Raw genomic sequence first — 23,351 nt, 5'->3', positions numbered from 1 at the left:
AGAGACCCAGTGGGCTGAACCAATCCAAACCTAGAATGGATGGCAAGGGCTTAAGCACAATTAAAACAGGCAAAGTTGTACAATGCTGCCCATAAGAAACTCTGACATTATAGGAACCAACAATAGAAATGCTAGACCCCTGATAGTCCTTTAAGATAGAGTCAGGAGGAGAAAGGTGACAGCGTTTAACATGGGGGCACAAAAGAGAAAATTTGTCCCACGATAACAAGGATTTGGAAGCTCCAGAGTCTACTTCCATGTTGCAAGGTTGACCTTCGATCAATGGAGTGACAATGATCTTGTTCGTACCCTCTGAGGAAGAATTGATGGAGACATCAGGAAGTGGCAGGCCAGCTTGCTTGACGTTGAAGCAATTATCCTGTCGCTGAGCAGATGCGCGGGGCTGAGGACTTCTGTTTGAAGCAGCTGCCCCATAAGGAGGTGGAGGAGCAGACGATGCAGCTGTAGCAGGCTGAGCAGCTCTACAAACTTTGGCCAAATGTCCTTTTTTCCCGCAACGGCGGCACTCTGCAGCCTTAAAGGGGCAGGAAGCCCTGGCATGCGGACCACCGCAGCTAAAACAGGCATTTGAATTAGAAAATGGACGGCTGATAGACTGCTGCTGACGCGGTTGCTGTCTGCGGGGCTGTGCCCCAATCCTGTCCACCTGTAAATTAAGTAAATAGTCTGGAAGAGGGGCAAGCTCATCAATTAAATTGGTGATGTACGTTGGCTGTTGTAGTGGAGGAGGAACCAAGGCAGTTGAGGCTTGACCCGTTGGTAAACTGCCAGCAACTGTCATCTGCGCGAGGTAACGTTCTATCTCGCTGGATGATGAATCTGCCAACTCCGCAGCACGAGCCTCATCTATGGCATAAACTAACGTGACTTTAGGCTTGCCCAAAAGCCGGCGTCTGAGGAAAATGTCTTTTAATCCACAGACAAATTGTTCTGCAAGATTAGCCTCTAAGTCAGGGAAATCGCACTGTGCTGCAGCAACTCTTAAAGCTTGCAAAAACTGATTGACATTCTCTGCAGGCTTTTGGACGCGCCTGCGGTAAGCAAAACGTCTTGCTATTTGGGAGGGGGTAGGGGCATAGTAAGCCTGAAGCCCATCTGTGAGCTCTTGCCACGAGAGGTCATAAACCGCTCTTGGGGCGGCAAAAGACCTTGCAGTTGCAAACATTTCCGGACCGCAAGCTGTAAGAAAAAATCCGCACTTTCGCGCTTGAGAATAACCCTGGCGGTTATTTGCGATCAGGAAGCACTCAAACCTTTCCAGGAATGCTTCCCAAGTCTCACCTCCGACTCCAAAAGGTGCAAAAGTAGGCATACCAGCCATGACGGTGAGGAGAACTCTAAACAACTGAGAGAAGAAAATTGCAGTTGATTTTCTTCAGGTTACAGGTCCCCAGTCTTCGTCGCCAGTATTATAACTGAAAAAACCAGGCAGGTCCTTTAAAACACTGTAACCTTTTATTCAGTAGCTGAAGTAGTGTAACAAAACTCGCAACAATGTATTAAATGAAGCCGGCTGGGCGGCTGCAGGAACAGCTGAAACAATAGAGCAATCAACAAGGTTGTTGCTTTAACAAGACAGTTAACTGTTTAAACGGCTTGCCTTTTATACTGCAATCACCTGGCTCGTGTTACAGCTCGCGCTGATGACAGCTCGGCAACTGACAGGCACGTCTGATTGGCTAAGACGCACCTGGCTGCTTCCGAGCTGTCATTCGTAACAGCGAGGACTTTCTTCAATACACAACAGTTTTTATTTTTAAAAAGAAGTATCATTCCTGTCACATGTCATACATAAAAGGATTAAAGATACATTTTATATAGAAATGAGAAGGTAGAAATCTGAACTTCATTTTAAAAAAAAAATTGAATGTGATGATTTTTATAGGAACCAAGCTGTTTCTGAAAAAGTATAAAATGACATTTGCCAGTATATCTGCATTTATAATGTGCATAAGCATTAACATTTATTACAGAGCTTTTTAATTTCTTTTACACATAAGCATCCCAGCAAAACATTCATACAGATGTGACACCATATATAATCAGTGGAAATTTTAGGTAGACTTACTCCATTCCACTTTACTTGATGTTACTGTTACATTTTAAAATTTAAGTATAATTTACATTTATTTATTTCACTATCTGTTTCACAGTAAACCTTCATTTTATACTGTATATTATATTATATAAGCTGTTTACAGACCAGAACTGCAAAGTAATTACCAGTTTTAAAACAAAGTATTACAGTATATCTGCTCATTTGTTTATAAAAACAAATTCAGAAAAATATGAGGACAGGGAAGAAAATATCTTGGTCGTTTTCACACCAAGCTCCAAGTACCTATATTAAAATGAATTAATCCAGTATGTCACAAATAATAAACTCCTTGGATCAAGAATGTTTTTATATATCTTCATACCTTTGAAAAATGGTGTACGTTTTATAAAAATAGTAGATAAAAGCATTCTTGTCAAGATGAAGAATAAAAAACAAGAAGTGCATGAAACATTTCAGTATTTTGTTTGTTTTTAACTTGATTTATATTATTTGAAACTGGTTCATGCTTGCATAAGCTGGTTAAAGCCTCTTTGATTTCTTTCCTTCTGAATAAATTCATCTTATTCATCTGAAGAAAAGAAAACAAAAAACTTATACTTACTCCTTTTATGTTTGTTAGCACGGAGAAGAAAACAAGCACCTTTGTTGATTTTGCTGCCTTGTCAGATTTACCTATTGGGCCAGGTGTTCACAGGTTTCACATTGTTCCAAGTTTGCTACTTAAACTAACTTTAATCTTAATCATGCAACAGCTTTATTGATTTCAAGCTGCAGAATTGTATGTAAGATTTTCCCCAAAACACTGGAACGTTGTAATTTCTTTTTCTGCAGTGGTTCTATATTTGGCCTTCTCATATTACTTCTTACAAGTAAATGTTAGTTCAGTGGTGGTAAGCCACCACTCCATGGAATCCTCTGTTTCTTGGAAATTTAACATAACATGGGGGAAGGGTGGACTTTGCTATTTAGGAGTGTTAGATTCGTGGATTTTTAGAACAAAATCTCCAATAAGTCTGGCTAGCAATTTTATTAGGACTATATTATGAAATATAGGCTCTTTTATGAGGATTCAGGTTAAATGTACAGGACGTCTATTCAGATTATTCATTAGGGAAAGGATTTCCTGAAAAATATAAAAAATAAAAATCATGCATGGGATGGCCTTTCTTAAAAAAAAAAATCTATACTTTGAATGTCAAGACCATGCTTTCTGTAAGATGACAAGAATGCAATGTTGTACGCTTTCCCACCCTTTCCCCTGTGCTTGGGATGTGTGAACTATTTATATTTACATTCAGAAAGAAGCTGAGAAACTGTGCTATCTTTTTGCTGAAAACCTCTTTTTCTTTTTCTAATATATTACTAGAAGTAGATAATTAACAAACAAACCCAAGTTCTTACTTTTCAGCGCCCTTTCAGCCAGTGAACAAAATGTAATTTGACTGCACAGAGAATACGGCTGGATCAGGCAGGGATTACGACTTTTCAGGGAGTGAGAAAAAGAATGTTTATTACCATTTCAGTACTATGCCATTCATTATTTCAGCATAGGATAGATTCTACAGAGAAGAAATCACAATCCCCCTTTTATGTTCACCTGATCTGAAAACTAAACCCTCATACCAGGGCCTTCAGATTAACTTCTAGTTTCTCTGAAACCACCACAAACCTGGCATGATTTTCTTCCTGGTCCAACCGCCAGGAACATTTAACATGAGCTCTCCCAGAGGAAAACAGCCATGAATATCAGAAGGAGAACTAGAGTCAGTTGGACAGAAATATAAATTAGGAAAAAGTGGAAGATTCTCAGGAAGAAATAACATATGGGAGGACTGGAAGATAGCCACTTTAAATTGCATCGGTTATATTTCACAATGACTAAGGTGGTGTTCTGACCTAGGCTTCTCCAGCAGCATGAAGCCGAGTCCTCTTCCCGATAAACCCCTTTTATTTAATTTACAATGAATTCCCCTCCAGCAAAGTCCTGGCCCACAGTCTTTCAAGATCACAATTATCAACCTTTATTAAGCTTGGAGAGCGGCCAGGCCAATATCTTTCAGACCCCACAATACTTGGCAAGAATTCAGGAGTGAGCTAATTGTCTCCTGCAAACACCCCTCGCCTTTTGCTCCTCCTTTATTCCCTATGGGAGGGGCCATTCATCGTCCACATGTGGCTTTACTGCCAAGTTGACCCTTGTTCCTTAGCTGTTCCCTTTGTCTGGCAACTCTATACATGCGCATATTGGGAACAGGCTCCAGCTGTTTGTCTGCCTCACTGATGTCTGACTCTGAAGGCAGCTGATAACTGTCAGACAGCCCTGGCTCCCTCTCTGCATCTGATGTAGAGCTCTCATCAGAGCCTTCCCCAGATTCCAGAGCCTTCCCCAGAGGCCCATGTTCCTCCACAACCTCCACACTGTCCAACTCTACCGCCTGTTCTTCTGGCCACTGGTAGGCTACAACAGATGGATAAAAGATTGGTGACTGAACATTTTCTTAGGAGGCTCTTGAAGGTCTGAACATCATTTTCATAAATGGTGGGGAAGGAGGAGGAGACAGACTTACATCAAGCTGAGCTCCTAGGAGAAAGGGTAGTACATAAAGGTGATAGATAATTTCATATTGCTTGCAATACATGCCACATTAAGAGGTTGCATTTAATGAAACAATAAATTACAAACTGAGAAAGCAGTTTGCACCTGGGATTCTTAAGCTCAGGAATTTTGCCTGGCAGATTTACTGTACCACCTCTCATCACCTGCATGTTTTATAATTGAATGGCGTAAAACATTGTAAAGTAAATAAAAATAAAACCAAATATTAAAAATATACAGTAAAGGAAGAACAAGAAAGAATAGATACAAGACAGCTAAATCCTTCAAAGCCTCTTCAAATTAACAATAGATATATTCATGCAAGAGTCTTAGAGCTTTTCTCTCTCTCTCCATGAATTGGTTTTAATGTGAATGTAAACCTTCCATTGGCCAAAGTGTGCATTTGAATTACAAATGGCTTGCTTTCTGGTTTAAATATTCCACTTTGAGAAGGATCTGACATTCACATAAATAGCCTGTGAAAAGCACTCTAAGCCTCATGTGTGGAAGTTCCCACAGTCCTGCAATATTTTCAGGCATCCAGAAATGTATGAGTGGCAATTCTGTAAAGGGTCAGCCCAGCTTCTTAAAACAATCCGGGATATTTTAGGAGTCCCCAGAAAGAGTTACACTATTGACTTAAGTATGTACATAGTAAAACTGCAATATGACAACCACGGTAAATTCAATCGCTCTTCCTTATGGAGGTTAACAAGAGAGGCCCATCCCTCAAATGCCTTAGTTGCCACGCACGTAATAGTAGACCACGACTGTCAAGGCCACCCTCTATTTGAATCGCTTTGGTCTACTGATTAGAATCCATTGATTAAAGATATATCAGAGATCTTTCAGCATGGCCTACACCCCCATGGATTAGTTGCACACTTTTTGCAGAGTTTGCTAATGTTAAAATTGCCTACAAGTTTGTACCCTAGCAAATACACTTACAATCCTATGTGTTGTGCAGTTTAGAGGTAGGACTGCCAGTTTGTAGTTTCAGAAAGAAGGAGCAAATTCTCCAAAGGAGGACTTTGAATCAAAGAGGGCAGGAATATTTCTGCTTTGCCAAATAATTATGTTCTTTGCTTCTTTGCCTTGCCTGTCATTTTTCACAATGGAGCAGCAGCAGGCACAGCCAGCTTTGCCCTCTGGCACACCAAATGCAATCTTGAGTTCCACTAAAGTCTTCCAGTCAGGATCCAAACCTTAGAAAAGCAGTTCATCCTAGCGTGTGGCAATTGTGTTGCAAACAGGCAGGGTGACAATAGCTTTGGCAAGCTGGAATTCTTCGTAGTACCCCTAATAGTAAAACAGTTTCCGATTTCTTCTTCTTTTTACTGCAGTCCCTTCTGCTGTCCCTATGATGCATCAGGTGAGTCGCACCCCAAGCAGTATCACTTTGTCCTGGCCACAGCCTGATCAGCCAAATGGAATCATCTTGGACTATCAACTGCGCTATTTTGACAAGGTAAACTGGGGGGGCGGGGGCAGACTTAAAAATTAGAATTTGAGTTTTGGTTTCTGTTCCAGTTTTACCATCTACAGCAAGTTTACACAATAAATTTTAATAAGTGCAACTGTTGCAGTGCCGTATCAAGAAACTAGGATTAGTCCAGAAAAGTTGTATTTCACCTACTAAGTTCTCAGCAGCCATAGAAACCTACAGTTGTCAGGTTGTTTTGGAGTAAACATGGGACTTTAAAATCAATTGAAGATTCTGGAATAGACTTCCCCTAATTTTTCTTCTCCTGTTTAGGAGGTGAGCATGCTACCCTTTTATATTACTAAAACGGTTGGGAAGCTGCCACTACCACAGGATCTCATCTTGCATCATTCCAGAGATAAACAAAGCAGAAAGGACCCACATGGGGAGGATAAAATTCTGTAGCTTCTAGACCAGAAAAATTTCATTTCCTGAATGGGCCACTAGTGTGATGGAAAAGAGCTGTATTGTTATTTTTGCCCACCACATTTTCATTTCAGGGTTTTCATGTTGCCAGGATGGGGTGGAAAATAGTTATAACAAGAAAAAGTCTTAGAGTTTATTGGAAGCCATATGTTATGAAAGAGTTCAACATTGCCAAAAGAGTGAGTCAGGGAAGCCATCCTTGGAACATGCAAAACATTTTTATTGTGCCTTTAACTATCCATCATCAAGAATAAAGGCAGAAGTAGGTAATTTGAAAGGGACACAGTGGATCAGTGGCTAAGATGCTGAGCTTGTCAATCAGAAAGGTCAGCAGTTCGGTGGTTCAAATCCCTAGCACCGTGTGAGTGAGCTAAAGTAGTAGCTCCCATTACTTGTCTCAGCTTCTGCCAACCGAGCAGTTCGAAAGCATGTAAAAATACAAGTAGAAAAATAGGAACCACCTTTGGTGGGAAGATAACAGTGTTCCGTGTGCCTTCGGCATTTAGTCATGCCGGCCACATGATCTCGGAGACATCTTCGGACAGCCTGGCTCTTCAGCTTTGAAATGGAGATGAGCACTGCTCCCTAGTGTCAGGAACAACTAGCACATATGTGTGAGGAGAGCCTTTACCTTTACCTAGGTAATTTGAATGATTAGTTCAGGAGTTTGGGCAGAAGGGAACTTGATTAAATAACAAAAATGTGGATGTATCTGAGAAATAGAGTATTGCTGAGGTTGAAGAAGTGACAGTCTAGAGCCAAGGTGGCGCAGTGGTTAAATGCAGCACTGCAGGCTACTGCTAGATCAGCAGTTCAGCAGTTCAAATCTCACTGGCTCAGGGTTGACTCAGCCTTCCATCCTTCCGAGGTGGGTAAAATGAGGACCCAGATTGTTGGGGGCAATATGCTGACTCTCTGTAAACCGCTTAGAGAGGGCTGAAAGCCCTATGAAGCGGTATATAAGTCTACTGCTATTGCTATTGTCTATTAATCAACCTATATTGATTCCTAGTCAGAAGATGAGGACACTTCATTCACCTTAACCAGTGAAACTAATATGGCCACCATCTCCAGTCTAAGCCCAGGGAAGATCTATGCTTTTCAAGTACGAGCCCGGACAGCAGTGGGTTATGGGCCATACAGTGGAAAGATGTATTTCCAGACTCTTGTAGGAGGTAAGTGATACTTCTTCTTAGTTTCCAAATTTAGATTTATCAATATTCTGAGGTTGCAGAGCTCTTAACAACATTTTGGAAGAGTGTGTTCAAATGTTAAGACTGTATTAGAGGGATTCGCAACAATATAGACTGTATATAAGAAGATAACAGACTCCCTTCCTTCTTTGACAGGTGAGCGCTCTGAGATGGTGCAGGATCGATTGCCACTTATTGTAGGCTCAGCATTGGGTGGCTTGGCCTTCATGGTAATTGCTGCCATTGCCATCCTGGCTATTGTCTTTAAAAGGTGGGTGTTCTGCTTTCATCCTCGTAAAGATATTGTGGATTCAACACAAAACTACTCCCAGGTAAGGGAGTATAGCATGATTTTGGAAATCTGCTTTCAAACCGGAATCCTATTATGTCCTAGACCTCTATTGGGAGATATGGTCTGCTATTTTTTTTCTCACATTTCATCTACAACTTACATATTATACAAGGATGATAGTTGGAAACCAGATATAATATTTGTGGAGGGCATACCTTCCCTTTTGACCTCATATTCACACCTTATAGCTGGAGAAATGTGATAGAGTCAGGATTGTAGATTATAGATCTAGAAGAGCAACTTTGGTCAATATGTCCTCAATTGTAGACATACTCTTTCCACTAATATGTTTAGGAAACTGTAAACAAGGGTAGACAATCTGTAGGCTGCTATTGGCAACCCATTTGCAGTTCCACAATGCCATGGCACAAACCTTTGGACCCCTTTTTAATGTTTTGGGGGAAAGAGGAATGTGAAATAATGGAAATAATCTATTAAGCTTTGCTGAGGTTTAAAGCATCCAGAACACTCTTAAGCATTACCCTTTCCTCCAAATGAGCTACATTTTTCTGTTTTGGGGATAAAAGAATAAATGGATACGCCTGTGCAAAACTATTGCTACTATAACCCCTAGACCCACACATTGATAATGGATGTTTGGCCAACCCCACTTGCTTTGTGACATCACCAGTCATGTGACTCCAAGCCTGAAAAAGAAACACCTCCACTATAATTCAGAGGCAGGCAACCTCTAGGTTTAGTCCCCAATTTAATTTCAAACAGCCCTTCCAAGTAATCAGTTTAGATTTCTGGTAAGAGTTGTCTCACCTTTACCTAGCAATCTGCCACTTGGTAAGACAGAAGTGGTGATCAAAAAGAGAATAAAAAGAGTGTCAGAAAAATAATGGGTTCCCCAGTCACTACTTTTTTCAAGCCTACCCACTATTAGCAAGTATCTCCAAAAGATTCCCCCAGGAATTTCTCCCTTGGCCAAATAAAATAAAAATAAAAATCCATATCTCTGTTATAGATCAGTTTAAAACTTCTTTAAAATATCAAATAAACAAGCTATTTGAAAGGAATCTTTGAGTCTGTAGCTTCAATCTTCATTCCAACTTCAATTGAAATTTGTTACTATTTTTTTGTTTAATCACCAAATCTCAAAACTAAACATAATTATTCATGTAATCTAAAGGCTATTAAAAGCACAAAGGAGTTTCAGTCAAATCCATTTCATATCCTTACTTGGTACTCTGCCCAATGTATTGAAAATCTTACTCAAAATGCAACTTTTAGAGGTGTATCATAAACTCTTGTCACCAAATAAATAGTCCTGGGCTCCCCTTTTAGCATCTTTTGGGAATATGGGCATAAATTGTCTTTATAAATGGATATGTGTTTCTGTGTATCAAAACAAATAGTAAGAAGTGCACAAACTGAGCCTATGTTACATCAGATTATCAGATAAACACCCAATAGAATTGCCAGTGTCATTGTCATTATATAGTGTCGCTGCATAAGTGTCCATTCAGTACTTACTTAAGAACATCGTAAGAGCTCAGATCAGAGTAGCCGATATTAAGTTTGTACTATATACTTTATTGTTCCTCGGTATTTCCTCCATCCTTATTGAAAACTGCTTTAGGGTTTTATTAAAAACTGCTTTTCAATAAAAATTCAAAGAACTTTGAATAAAGGAATATGAGAGTTATTATTTCCAGTATTACAATTTCCAACAATGCTCCCCTAAACCAATGGCATATTTTATGGTCACAGCATTGGATGATCAAATGGTCATTTAGTGCAACTTTCTGCTAAGGCTGAAAAAATACTATGCTGATATTTTATTGGTCCTTTTTATTTGTGTTTTTAACTATTAACTATTATATACACAGATAAAAGTATTTCTGAATCAGTCATTTGAGGTTCAGATTTAGCTATCATAAAAAAGAAGAACAATGTTTTCTCTTTCTAGTCTATCCTCACCATGAGTAATTTTCTACATTCTACATTCCTTCTGACTCCTTTATACTTGAAAGGAAGTTATACTTAATATGCATAACTTACGAGCAGACATAGAATGATTGGATATTTGTGATCTTCCGCCTTCAAGTAAAACCCCATGATTATTTTCCCAACATCCAACATAATTTTGACTGCTTTTGCCTGCCCCTTTTTCATAGCTCTAGAAGAGTCCTTTGGACCTGATGCATCTAAGAAGATCATCCTATCTTAGTTTTCCTTCTGTTTTCTTCTTCCACAGTAAGAGACGAGAAACTCCATACACAGATCGCCTGCAACAGTACATAAGCACTCGGGGTAGGTGATTGAGAATCTCCTCTTTCTTTAGCTGCCTCTTCTCTCAAGCTCATTACTGACTCTGGAGTCTGTGGTCTCCCTCCAGGCCTTGGGGTCAAATATTACATTGACCCTTCTACCTATGAAGACCCCAATGAAGCCATTCGGGAATTTGCCAAGGAAATTGATGTATCATTTGTCAAGATAGAGGAAGTCATTGGATCAGGTAATGAAATAATATTTTCTCATTTAATCTCTCCTATCTTATTTGCTCCTTAACCCCTATTTTTCAGTACACTTGTTCTCACTTGGAGCCTCAAATTTCTCGTTGTGAACCTGCAGTTTAAGCATACTCATTTTAGTTTAGTTACAGCTTATTGATGTTCACAAGGGTCCACCCAATTGTCAGGGGTTCTTCCCATTTATCTATTTTTGCCAAAGTTTTTTTTTTAATGTCTAATAGAACTTCACTCAAGTGGCATTACAACATCTTCACCATGCAGGCTTCATCTTAGGTGTTGGAGAAATTAAAAAATGGGTACATTCTAAGAAAAGTAGTGTGTAACAATGTGCTGTGCTTCAAATCCAAAACCAAAGATGCTTCAAAGTAGATGGGTTGTACATGTTTGGTGCCTCCTTAAAAATATTTTTGGATGTCCATTTTTTTAATTTGCTGTATTTTTGTTTTTCTTTCCTTTCCATTTCTCTTTGTAGTCTTCCCTTTTTTCTTTCTTTTCTGCCTCTTCAACTTCTTCTTTTGATTCTTCTGCTTTTCCAGTTTGTATTAGTTTTTACTGTTGTACCTGTAATCTTTAATAAAACTATTATAAAAATATGTCTTTTCCTCAGCTCTCATATATCTCAGGAAAATATATCTTTGAGGTAAGGAGGCACTGACAGCTCTTTCGTGCTGGCTTCAAAGGCCTTGTGGCACCCTGCTGAGAGCTTGTTAATTTAACTGCATATTTTCCTGGGATTGCTCCACCCCCCAATGTAGCATTCCCCCCCTTAACTCTGAAGCTCTGCACATCTCTAGAACTGTGCAACAATGGGGGGATGCAGCTATTCTTTCCATCCAGCCCTTACCCATTATTTAAGAAGGGGCAGAATTTTATTCAGTTCACACCTGCTGCCAAAATAGGATGGGAATTTCCTCATGATGTAATCCCACACCAATGCAAAATATATACAATGACCAGAATTACAAAGGACAGAGTGAGTTACAGGAAGAAAAAAGAAAGCAGTATTATATAAGAAATGTATACAGGGATAAGAAATAACTCCATGTAAAAGCCAGGTATTCTTGGTGAGTTTGGTGTAGTGGTTAAGTCTGCAGGCTAGAAAGCAGGAGACTCTGAGTTCAAGTCTCACCTTAGCCATGAAAGAAAACTAGGTGACCTTGGACCAGTCACTCTCCGCTCACCTCACCTCACCGCACCTCACAGGGTTGTTGTTGTGAGGAAAATAGGAGGAGGAGCATCTGTTGGATATGTTTGCTGCCTGGAATTATTTGTGAAAACAATAAAGACAGGATATAAATAAACAAATAAATAAAAATTGGTGGAGGATGAAGCTCAAGACTGAGCTCTTCTTATTCTCTGATATTCTTTGCTTGTGAATGGCACAAGGCTCCTAATCTACTCTAGCTTCTCTTTTGTTCAAGAAAGAGTTTTGCTTTTTGTGTGTATTTGTTAGTTTGATTCTGGGTTTTTTTCCCCCCAGGCAAATTGCTGCTGGAGTTCTTAGACTGATGTTTTTCAAACTTGACAGCTTTAAGATAGATGGACTTCCACTCTCAGCATTTCCCCAGCGATGCTGGTTCGGGAATTTGGGAATTGAAATCCACCCATCTTAAAGTTATCATGTTTCATTTAAAAAAAAACTTTCTCAGATGGAGCAGACCAACGATTGTATAAATTGTGGAAGTATTTAGATTGTTCAGCTGAGACTTGGAAGACTGAACCACAATCCACTTCTCTGCTTGCAATAGAATACCTTATGCCACTCGGCTTGAAATTTTGGATCTGGACAACCTAGAACTATATATACTGCCTACAGTCTGACCTAAGCTTAATACACAAAATTGTCTACTACAACATCCTACCTGTCAATGACTACTTCAGCTTCAACTGTAATAGTACATGGGCAAACAATATATACAAGCTCAAAGTAAACCTCTCCAAACTTGATTGCAGAAAATATGACTTCAGCAACAGAGTAGTCAATGCCTAGAATGCAGTACCTGACTCTGTTTGTTACATCCTCAAACCCACAAAACTTTAACCTTAAACTGTCTATCGTGGACCCAATCCCATTCCTGAGAGGACTGTAAGGGGGTGTGCATAAGCGCACCAGCGTGCCTTCCATCCTTGTCCTACTGTTCCCATTTATTTGTATTCATTTCTTATGTATATACTTATACCTGCTTATACTTATATGTTTATATGTTATATTCATACTTATACTTGTTTTCTCATACATGCTTGACAAACCAAATAAAATAAAAATAAATAAATAAAAATAAAAGAATTCTGTGTCGAAGTTCAAAACTTTGGAGTTTGTCAAAATCTGTGTCAAAGACAAAAGAGGGAATTGTGTTGCCTGATTTGATCCCGGGCATTATAGTAACCTTACCAATGAAACGAACTCCAGAAAGTGATGAAATGCTTGGTTCTCAAAGCAGCAGGACCCAAAGCCTTATTTCCCTCTGCATTTAAATTATGCAAGGACAAGTTCCTCCTCTGGCTGATGTGGTGTCTTTTCCATCCATTACTCCTGGCAGGAGAATTTGGAGAGGTGTGTTTTGGCCGCCTGAAGCCTCCAGGGAAGCGTGAATACATGGTGGCTATTAAAACCCTGAAGGCCGGTTACACCGATGAGCAGCGGCGGGAGTTCCTAAGTGAGGCCAGCATCATGGGACAGTTTGAGCACCCAAATGTCATTCGCCTTGAAGGTGTGGTCACCAAGAGCCGTCCCGTCATGATTGTCACCGAATTCATGGAGAATGGTTCTCTGGATTCCTTCCTCCGGGTATGACCATCTCAGTTCCCCACTTTCCTTGCCTGCTTCACTTCCCCTCTTTCATTTTACATCTACTATATTTATTACTATTCATGTATTTAAGTTACTTTTGAGCATTTGTAAGGAATGCATCTGTAGGGCTGATATACACGTGAATAGTAATAATAATAATTATTATACTTTATAAGTGGATAAAAATCCCATAATCCAGTCTGAGCATGTGGGTGACTATATGCCCAACTCTAATAATATATTATCCAGACTTTTTGTTTTTCTTATCAACAGTTGTTAACTGTGATGTGTTGTGTGGCAGATGCTTCTCTGTTTGAATGTTAAAGTCCCAGAGCACTTTAGCGTCTTCATTTTGTCGTCCTACTAGTTCTTGTATTGTAATACCTGGAGAGAACTAATAGAATAAAAAGAAAAATCACAAAATATAAAGACCTCCAAATAGAAGTAGAATGACAGTGGCAAGAGAAAGCAAAGATAGCACCAGTACAATTAGGCACCTTGGGTGCAATTGCAAAACATCTGTAGCCCCACCTGAATACCACCGATATTGATAAAATCATCAACAGTCAATTGCAAAAGGCAGCTTTACCTGGAATAGCTTACATCCTGAAATGATACTTTTATACCATCAAAATGACAACACCTGCCCTATCCCAGGTCCTTCAGAAAGACTTAATAGGTAGACAGAAATGACAATCCCAGTCTAAAACTGTGTCTGACTGTACAACCAACTATAATATATTAAACTTGTATGCTGCTCTCAATGGTTCTGGGTGGCTCACAATAATTTAAACAAAGAAATTACGAATCAGCAAAACATGAAGCATACAAAGCCCTTCCCTGGAAAGAAGCAGGAAATATCAGTTGAAGGAATGTGATTCAATCATAACCAAGAGATATTTCTCAACCAATCAATAGCTATAATTGAAAAAAGGGGACCTATTTTTATATAGGAGCAGAGCATTGGTGTCTTCTAGGCTGTGGTGGGAGTATGAAAACAGGAAGTCATAGGTTAATGACAGTGGCATGGTATACTCAAGTGATAGGAAGAATCAGAGATTGGTTTGGGTGAAAATGGTTCAATGTGCTTGAAAGAATATGATAAGGAGGGAAATTACAGTGCAGTACAGAAAAGTGGCTGGATTCTTCAGAGCCTCAAAACAGAGATGGTGATGGGAATCTGCTTTGAAAAAGTTCTCTTTATTTGGAATATGTGTTTAGGCATATATTCAGTTTAAAATAAATTATGCTGTAAGAAATGTTGAAAAATGGTAGGGCTACAAAATTGTAGATAGTTTACCTGAAGAAATGTTAAAATTGAGATGTGATTTGCTTGTGAAGTGGCTGAATGATTTGTGTAAAGCAGATGTGAAGGATGCATCTCTACTTGACATTTGAAAGAGTGCTGATATGAGTTCCCTATGCAAAGGGAATGGAAACAAGAGTGAATGTACAAATTATATTGGGTTTGAGTTGTTAAATATGCCTGGCAAGGTGTTGGCAGAATTCTAATGAAGGGCTAGGAGAGGTAACATTTGCAGCTTTAAGTTTGGAAGGGAGACCAGATATTTGCTCTTTAGCAAGTCATTGAGAAATATATGAATGTGAATATGTTTATTGTATGTTTGGTTATGAAGAGAAATGATAAATGAAAATTTGAGACATTTCTATGAGGCTGCAGTTGAAGGTTGTTGCTGAATATGATAAGGGCAGTATATAATGGAAGCGTTATGTACTGTCCTTGGAAGCATGGTAGGCTTCAGCACTAAGCAGGGAATAAAACAAAAAATGTACCATATTTCCGTCTTTGCATAATATATTTATGGATATGCTTATGGTATTGGATCATTGGAGAGGTGTTGGTTGAGGATGTAAACACTTATAGGCTTTTGTATGAAGTTTATGTTTGGTTATATATTTATGCTATGTTATGATAAGATAAAATTACTTGCTGTAAATGTTAAGAGTCTCTCCTTGCGGTACCATGTATTGTGATTGTACCAAGTGATTGTGTTTGACAAGGAAGGATGGAGTGTTTTAGGTTATACACAAATGGCAAAAACCTAGAAGAAGCAGATGAATTCTGTATATAAAATATTGTACTTACTAAATATGGGGAATTGAAAGGAGAAATTTGAAAAAAGACAATGGGTGGTATATATTGGAAGGAATGTTTCTCTCCAAAAGTAAAAAATGATTATGTATAATCATTCTTTTCCTTTGTTATATGAAAATGAGAGTTGGTAATGTCAGAAGATAATAAAAGTAACTTGAATGCAGTGGGGATATAGTTAGGGACTAGAGCGAACCGAAGCTGAAATGCACATGGATTGAATACAAAAGCAAGTGACAAATATGAAATGAGTGCGTAGGTGTGTTTATATGAAGAGAATGAATGAGGATCAAATTGAAAAAGAAAAAAAAAAGAAAGGAAGACTGAATGGGTCAAGAGGCAGAACGAGAAATCACGACTGGATGGAGTATTGCAGTCACCCCAAACAAAGAGGCAAGAATTTTAAAACACAAAAGGCAACATACAAAGCAATGATTCACTGCTGTAAAATCAACCATGGTTGGCAAGGTTGGCATGGTATGGAGAAATACATATGAATGAATGATTTTGTTATAATCTAGATTTAGTTTATTTTTCTTTCTTTCCTTGTTCAATGGATTTAATTTCATTGACTTATTTTTCTTATTCCTTTTCTGCACTTTGCATAATATTGCTTACTCTGAAAAGGGATGGTGTGATATGTATACAGACCTGTACTCTGGAGTTCATATGCAAGCACAGAAGATATAATCTTCTATACATTCTGGTGAATATATTCATTTAAAAATGAACATATGCTTCTAAAGAAACTGAACTCAATTTTCTATGCTTGCATCTGTTGTGGCATTTTTATAGTTTTAAAATTTACTTTAATATTGGTAGGATCATTAACAAAAACTCAGAAATCAAAGGAATTGTTGAATAAGATTTCCAGATGTAGGGAAAGACGAAGTCAGTGTCTTACAATATTAAATATTCAACAATGCATAGTAAGCATTCATAATGTGTTACCTTATTAAATTAATTAAGAATTATACAAAACAAACTTATCGAAATCATAGACAATGAATAACATAATAATTTGTTGTTTATCTGTAGTTTCAAAACAGAATAAATTAAGATGATTATATGCATCCCTAATCATACTCTAATTTACAAATTGGTTTTTTATCATAATAAATTATCCCAAATGTTTCTTAGACATTCATCCAGCAGTGGATGAATTATTATTGCTTAAGTGTTTTGTTCTCTTTGATATAGTTGCCACAACAAGATCAAAATAAATGTTTTTCCTCTTGGGATCAAGCATATAAAGATATGCATGCACACACAGTCCCAGATACCAAGTTAGTTATTTGTTCCATCAACTTAAAAGGCACTACACAATGAGCAATTTTCTTGAGATCCAAACCAAAAAGCATATTAGCATCTATTATCTTTGTTGTTATCCTTTTGCATGTCACTAAAGAATCTGCTCAGATTCCTAATCTCTGTATGAGGTGCGCCCATACTACAGTTTTTACAATATCATTTAAGTTTTGAGTACTGTGATACACATAATTTTAACATTTATTAATATTCCCAAATTCTAATGTGTTTTAGAAGTATGAATGTATTTGGAGGCTGTTAGGGTCTGGATGGGAACGAACAAGCTTGCGCTCAATCCCGACAAGACTGAATGGCTATTGATGTTCCCTCCCAAAGATTGGCAAACTATTCCATCTCTTAGGCTGGGGGGTGAAATTATACGCCCCTCAGAGAGGGTTCGCAATTTGGGAGTCCTCCTGGACCCACAGCTGACTTTAGATCACCATTTGTCGGCTGTGACCAGGGGGGTCTTTGCCCAGGTTCACCTGGTGCACCAATTGCGACCCTACCTGGACTGGGAGGCACTTCAGATAGTCACTCATGCCTTCGTCACCTCAAGACTGGATTACTGTAACGCGCTGTACATGGGGCTGCCCTTGAAAAGTGTTCGAAGACTTCAGCTAGTCCAGAATGCAGCCGCGCGAGCGATTGTGGGTGCACCCAGGTACACCCACGTTACACCTATCCTCCGCGAGCTGCACTGGCTACCCATTGGTCTCTGGACACGCTTCAAGGTGCTAGTCGTTACTTATAAAGCCCTGCATGGCATCGGACCTGGGTACCTGAGAGACCGCCTCCGGCCAATTATCTCCCAAAGACCGATTCGATCTCACAGGCTTGGCATTCTCCGGGTTCCATCGGCCAGCCAATGTTGGCTGGCAACCCCCCGGGGCAGAGCCTTCTCTGTTAATGCGTCGGCCCTCTGGAATGAGCTCCCCATGGAGATCTGGACTCTTACTACCCTCCCGGCCTTCCATAAAGCTACCAAGTCCTGGCTGTTCCGACAGGCTGGGGGTTGTTGAAATATCCAGCCCCGCCTCAATTGTGAATGTTGTGCATTTTTAAATTCTTTGTATTGTCTTATTTATTTCCCTTTCCCTGTTTATTGTGAGCCACCCGGAGTCCTTCGGGAGTGGGCGGCATACAAAACTAATAAACAACAAACAACAACAACAATATTAAATTCACCATTAGACTATTTTCAGTGTATTCTTGTTGAACCTTATCTATATGGACCACCAGTTTCTATCAAGATATTAATTCTTTCTTAACTGAAAGATTCAGAGAATCAGTAAACTCTATTAAAATATTATATATCCTGTATATTGTTTGTCCCAATTACTCAAAGAGGTAGTCAAATGTCCTTACAATAAAATCAGGCAATAATATTTTAAAAGATTATTCATACCATAATCTATTACAAAAGATAAAGTCCTTAATTTTACAGCATGGATAAATTTTAGTCAAGTTATATTTAATCCTTTATAATTTGTTTTTTGTATGCATAGGCATTCATATAATGTTCATAGTAATATTAATTCAGAATCTCCCAATAATTAACTGTTACTGTACATAATCGGGAATACATATCCTGTAATAGATCTTTTTGATGTTATTATCAAAGTTTGCAAACTGCTATAGATTAAACCACTTTATGTCTCAATAATATTTTTAAATGCAGTAGCTTTTGTATATTGGAAGATGAATATTAAAAATGGAAACTTCAGAGTTAGCATTAGCTTTTTAGATGGTTCTAAAATGTTCTATTACCTCATCTGTTTTTAAACATAAATTAATTTAATTAAAATTAAATGACTGACTAAACCTGATGAATTGGACAGAAATTTAGTTCTGATTAGAGCTAGAACCACTGAAATTGAACCATTTCATTTAAAATGTAATAAAATTTCAGATTTACATTGTTTTTCTTTTATTCAGACATTTTATTGATCTCACTGGGCATATTACCTCTTATATCAGATCTCAATAATATTCCAAGTTCTCAAAATAAATTTTATAGCCTGAAGGTCTTCTGTTCTTATAAGATTAGAAATCTAGTTCTACTAGTGACTTTTTTGGTCTCCTTCTCATGAAGGCCAGTGTAGGTTTTGTTTATCAATGAGTTGTGGAAACAAGAATGCATTTTTTTAATGGTGTAGAAACAGGTTTCAAAATTCCACATTAATTCATGTGTTTTAGAAGCTGCTAATGCACCTGAATCAGATTGCCAAATGAAGAGATGCTTTAATTGAATATACTTCTATTCTGCCAATTTAGGCAATCTAAAGTACTTTTGCAATTACTCATGATTTAAAAATCCAGTTGACAATAAAAGGATCCAGAGTTTTCATATTCCTATTTGCCTATGATTTCAAAAAAAAAAAAAAGTTTTCAAACTAGGGTTTTCCTGGAGCATCAGCTTCTCATGGAAATAAGGGTCAAAAGTTATACAACTGTCTCAGCATCCTCCAGATGCGCTTTGCAGCTTTTAATGCAGGAAATATAATAGCTGGATACAAGTTCCTAATTGAAGGAGTGGGAAAATCAGGCCAGGGGTAGGAAGGCATGAAATTGCAAATGCTGTTATTCCCAAAGTCTCTTGGTTCATTCCACCCATGGCGGTCATGGAGATGTGGGTGGCATCTCATCATTTTTCTTCAATAACTCATTTCCAAAACATTTAGAGATCATGTACTGCATATGGATGTTGGCTTCAGAAGTAACATCATACTGGAGTTGGTAAAGTGCTTTGGATCTTGCTCAAGCACATCGCTTCTCTACTACTAATTGAATCAGCCAAATTCTTTTTTCTGTGAGAGCCTGAAAAAAAATGCAGCGGCTTGAAGGAATCTACTCATTAAAGTTAATGCATGTTTTACCGCAGCAGGAGGTTTTCTTGAATTGCATAGATTTGTATTTCGATTTTTTAATGATGTTTTAATACTTGGTGTTGCCTAGAGTCATTTATTTTGGTGGCTTTCTAAATCCAATGTGATGCCGATGTTATTGAAATGCAGTATTCCTCCAAGGTTTCAATTACTTCTGAAATATTTGCAAAGCATATAAAGCCTTTGTATTTACTTATGGATCGAAATTCTTCGACTCATAAGTTATTTCCTTTTGAGTGGCCCCCTTTTTATTGAAGATATTAATTACTTCCAATATGTTTAATTTGACAACATTGCTAAACACACCAGGTTTTTTATCTGTTCAGACTTTACCTCTGTAAAGTCTCTAAACTGTTTATCTTTTCACTGCTTTCAATATACCGTATATAGTGTAATATAATCTCTTAGTATCTCCAGCTCTTTATGATTCCTGAAGCTTCCATATTGTTGTATTTATTTGCTAATCTTTTTTTCCCTTCTAGCATCTTTATCCAATTTCCACTGAAGTTGGTATGCCTGGTTTTGAGCTGTCACACTCTAGAGATTGATCCCAAAATACACTTTCCAAACAGAAAGCCCATCAGACAGAGATCAGGATTGAATTAATGCTGCACTGTGATGGTGATTTTTTTTTTTCATAGAGAAAAACAAGAAGTTCTCCCTGCAAAAGCCAAGCATAAATATTGCACTTTAGAAAGAACTAGACTGGAAGTGGTAAATTCAGAAAAGCTAATAGGTTCTTAGGTCTTTTCCTATAACACATGTCAGGTGCAATTGAATCTTGCATCCAGCTGTAATTATTCAGTATCATCTTATTCAGCCTGCTTTGGAATTGTCAAACTACTGATGCAGGTGAGAAATTAGAAAACATTTATATACTAATGTGTCATAGAAGCTCTTCTTTCTTGTTTGTAACTTACAGCAAAAGGAGGGTCAGTTCAGCATGTTGCAGCTGGTTGGCATGCTGCGGGGCATAGCAGCTGGAATGCGTTATCTCTCAGATATGAATTATGTTCACCGGGATTTAGCTGCCCGTAATATCCTGGTCAACAGCAACTTGGTTTGCAAAGTGTCAGATTTTGGCTTGTCAAGATTCTTAGAAGATGATGCTTCAAACCCAACCTACACTGGGGCCTTGGTAAGTTCTTATATGAGAAAATACTTTTTCACAAATCTCTAATAATCAGGCAGGATTCTGTGTTTGTACTGTGTTATATTTCATGTTGTCTTATTTTAATTTATCAAATTTATTTGCCACCCGTCTCGTGGTTCAGGGGACTCTGAGCAGAGCATCTCTGAGTCTCTCTACTAAAGTTATCAGTCATCTAAATAAAGTAAAAAATATGATTTGTTTCTCTTTATACTGAGGAATTAGGTACAGTTTAATGGCATTTACTTTTTTAATTTATACCTTAATTATTTTTATAAAAATTCAAGACAGCAAATATAGCCTTTCTTTTGATTGTCGCAAGTTTTATATAATGAAACTGCCATTGTTTTGGAATGCACTCTGTAAAAATTTCAGTTCTATCACTAGGACTCTCTTTCTGCTCTATTAGCTTATTTTTAAAAATCTAAGAACTGACTTGATTCCAGAGGATCTATTTTGAACTGAGAGCTGTCTGATGCATACTGCTCTTCTTTTCCTTTACAACTATAGGGTGGCAAGATTCCCATTCGTTGGACAGCTCCAGAAGCTATCCAGTACCGCAAATTTACATCCTCAAGTGATGTCTGGAGCTATGGCATTGTAATGTGGGAAGTCATGTCCTACGGAGAGAGGCCCTACTGGGACATGTCCAATCAGGATGTAAGTTTTAATGTGGTCCAAACACTAGAAGTACATGCTTTGAACTAGATATTTACTTTTTGGATAGCATTCATATATATGCCACTGGGAGCATGTCCTTATGCTTTTCTTCCTTTGTTGTAGGTAATCAATGCTATCGACCAGGATTACCGTCTTCCACCACCTCCAGACTGCCCTACTGTTTTGCACCTGCTGATGTTGGATTGTTGGCAAAAAGAACGGGTCCAGAGGCCCAAATTTGAGCAGATAGTCAATGCCCTGGACAAGATGATTCGCAAACCATCCGCTCTCAAAGCAACTGGCACAGGAAATAGCAGGTAGGAAGGGAGCATCAGGGAAGTGGTTAATCCACAAATTGGAGGGAATGATAGAAGAGCTGTGTTTTGAAATTTAGAAATCAAGCACACCTTCTAGGTCCAGGATGGCGAACCTATGGCACGTGTGCCACAGGTGGCATGCGGAGCCATTTCTCAGGGCACGAGAGGTGTTGCCCAATCAGCTGGCCAGTGTGCATGTGCGCGCTGACCAGCTGAGTTCAGCCTTTTTAAAAGCCATTTTTCGCCCGCCCTGCTAAGTCCTCAACGTACGACCAGCTGCAAGTCCTCGACTTACGATTGACAGCCGGCAACAGCTCAGCCACGCCTGATTAGCTAAGGTGTAGCTGGCTGAGCGCGGGCTGCCCTAAGCACTCTTATTGGTCGCCCTGCTTGACAGCTTTCATATAAATAGCTGTCAAGCAGGGCTAGGTGCTGAATTTGCTGTACATAGTTATCTGTTGCTGTTGTTCAATAAATCGCTGTTTGCTTACCTCATCCGCCTCACACCTCATCTGTTCCTTCAAACCTAACACTCCCCAGGCTCCAGAGGCTTTATAGGAGCCTGGGGAGGGTGAAAAGAGCCCTTCCCCCGAGGCTTCAGGAGCTTCCCTGAAGCCTCCAGAGTGCAAAAAATTGGCCCTGTGGGCAAACTGGAAGTTCGGGAACGGACTTCCAGTTTGCTCATAGAGTCGGTTTAAGCCCTCCAGAGGCTTCAGGGACCTTCAGGAGGTTCCCCTGAAGCCTCCGGAGGGCTTAAACCGATCCTACGAGCAAACCGGAAGTCACTTTCGGTTTGCTCTTAGGGTCCTTTTTAGTCTTCTGGAGGCCTCCTGAAGGTCCCTCAAGCCTCTGAAGGGCCTCCGGGGGGGGGGGGCGGGGGAGACTCTTTTTGCCCTCCCCAGGCTCCTATAAAGCCTCTGGAGCCTGGGAAGGGCAAAAAAGCATGGAAAAATGGGGGGGACGCCTCTCATGTGCGCATGCGCACTGGGGGGGTCACACATTGCATTACGGGTGCAGCACGCCCGCGCACAATCCCCCTGCGCTCCCCCCTATGGCACGTGAGCCAAATAAGGTTCACCATCGCTGTTCTAGGTATTAATTTGGAATCTGATGCTTCCTCTGGACAAAGAAAATAATAATCAAAAAGTTCTTAATACCAGTTATAAATGTACAGTCAACACAAAGTATGCAAACTCTTATTACATAGCACCCTGTAGTTAAATACTTTGCAAGGGGTAAAATTAGTAGAGGGAATCAAATGCATGGACACCAATAGCAAAAGGCCACTAAAGGCGGAAGTAAATGCATTTGTCAGGATGGGAAATGTTTTGCAGTAGTGGTGGTGGATGAGTTAATCATGAGGGCATGACCAGGATTTCCTTCGGAAAGCGGAGAATTCCTTGGATTTTAGAAAGAGTTTGGGAATCTAAGCTATTCTGAATAGTTCTTACACTGCAATTTATGAATATTTCCCACTACAAATTGTCAGGAAATGCTGTTACTAGTTTTGAGCA

The 23,351-nt window shown here is 39.0% G+C and overlaps 1 protein-coding gene across 1 annotated transcript in view; it reads left to right on the top strand.

Annotated features, from left to right (window-relative positions):
• Positions 1 to 23,351, top strand: part of LOC116506705 (ephrin type-B receptor 5-like) — a 182,524-nt gene that overhangs the window by 152,236 nt on the left and 6,937 nt on the right. The window contains 9 exon segments of the mRNA XM_032214573.1: positions 6,020 to 6,144; positions 7,598 to 7,760; positions 7,935 to 8,049; positions 10,334 to 10,389; positions 10,475 to 10,594; positions 13,151 to 13,398; positions 20,633 to 20,848; positions 21,371 to 21,520; positions 21,644 to 21,837. Of these exon segments, the coding sequence (XP_032070464.1) occupies positions 6,020 to 6,144; positions 7,598 to 7,760; positions 7,935 to 8,049; positions 10,334 to 10,389; positions 10,475 to 10,594; positions 13,151 to 13,398; positions 20,633 to 20,848; positions 21,371 to 21,520; positions 21,644 to 21,837 (1,387 nt within the window).

Source organism: Thamnophis elegans, chromosome 3 (genome assembly GCF_009769535.1).
Source record: "Thamnophis elegans isolate rThaEle1 chromosome 3, rThaEle1.pri, whole genome shotgun sequence".
In the NCBI taxonomy this organism is placed as follows: domain Eukaryota; kingdom Metazoa; phylum Chordata; class Lepidosauria; order Squamata; family Colubridae; genus Thamnophis; species Thamnophis elegans.
The sequence above is the reverse complement of the archived record's forward strand: the minus strand, read 5'-3'. Positions and strand labels throughout refer to the sequence as shown.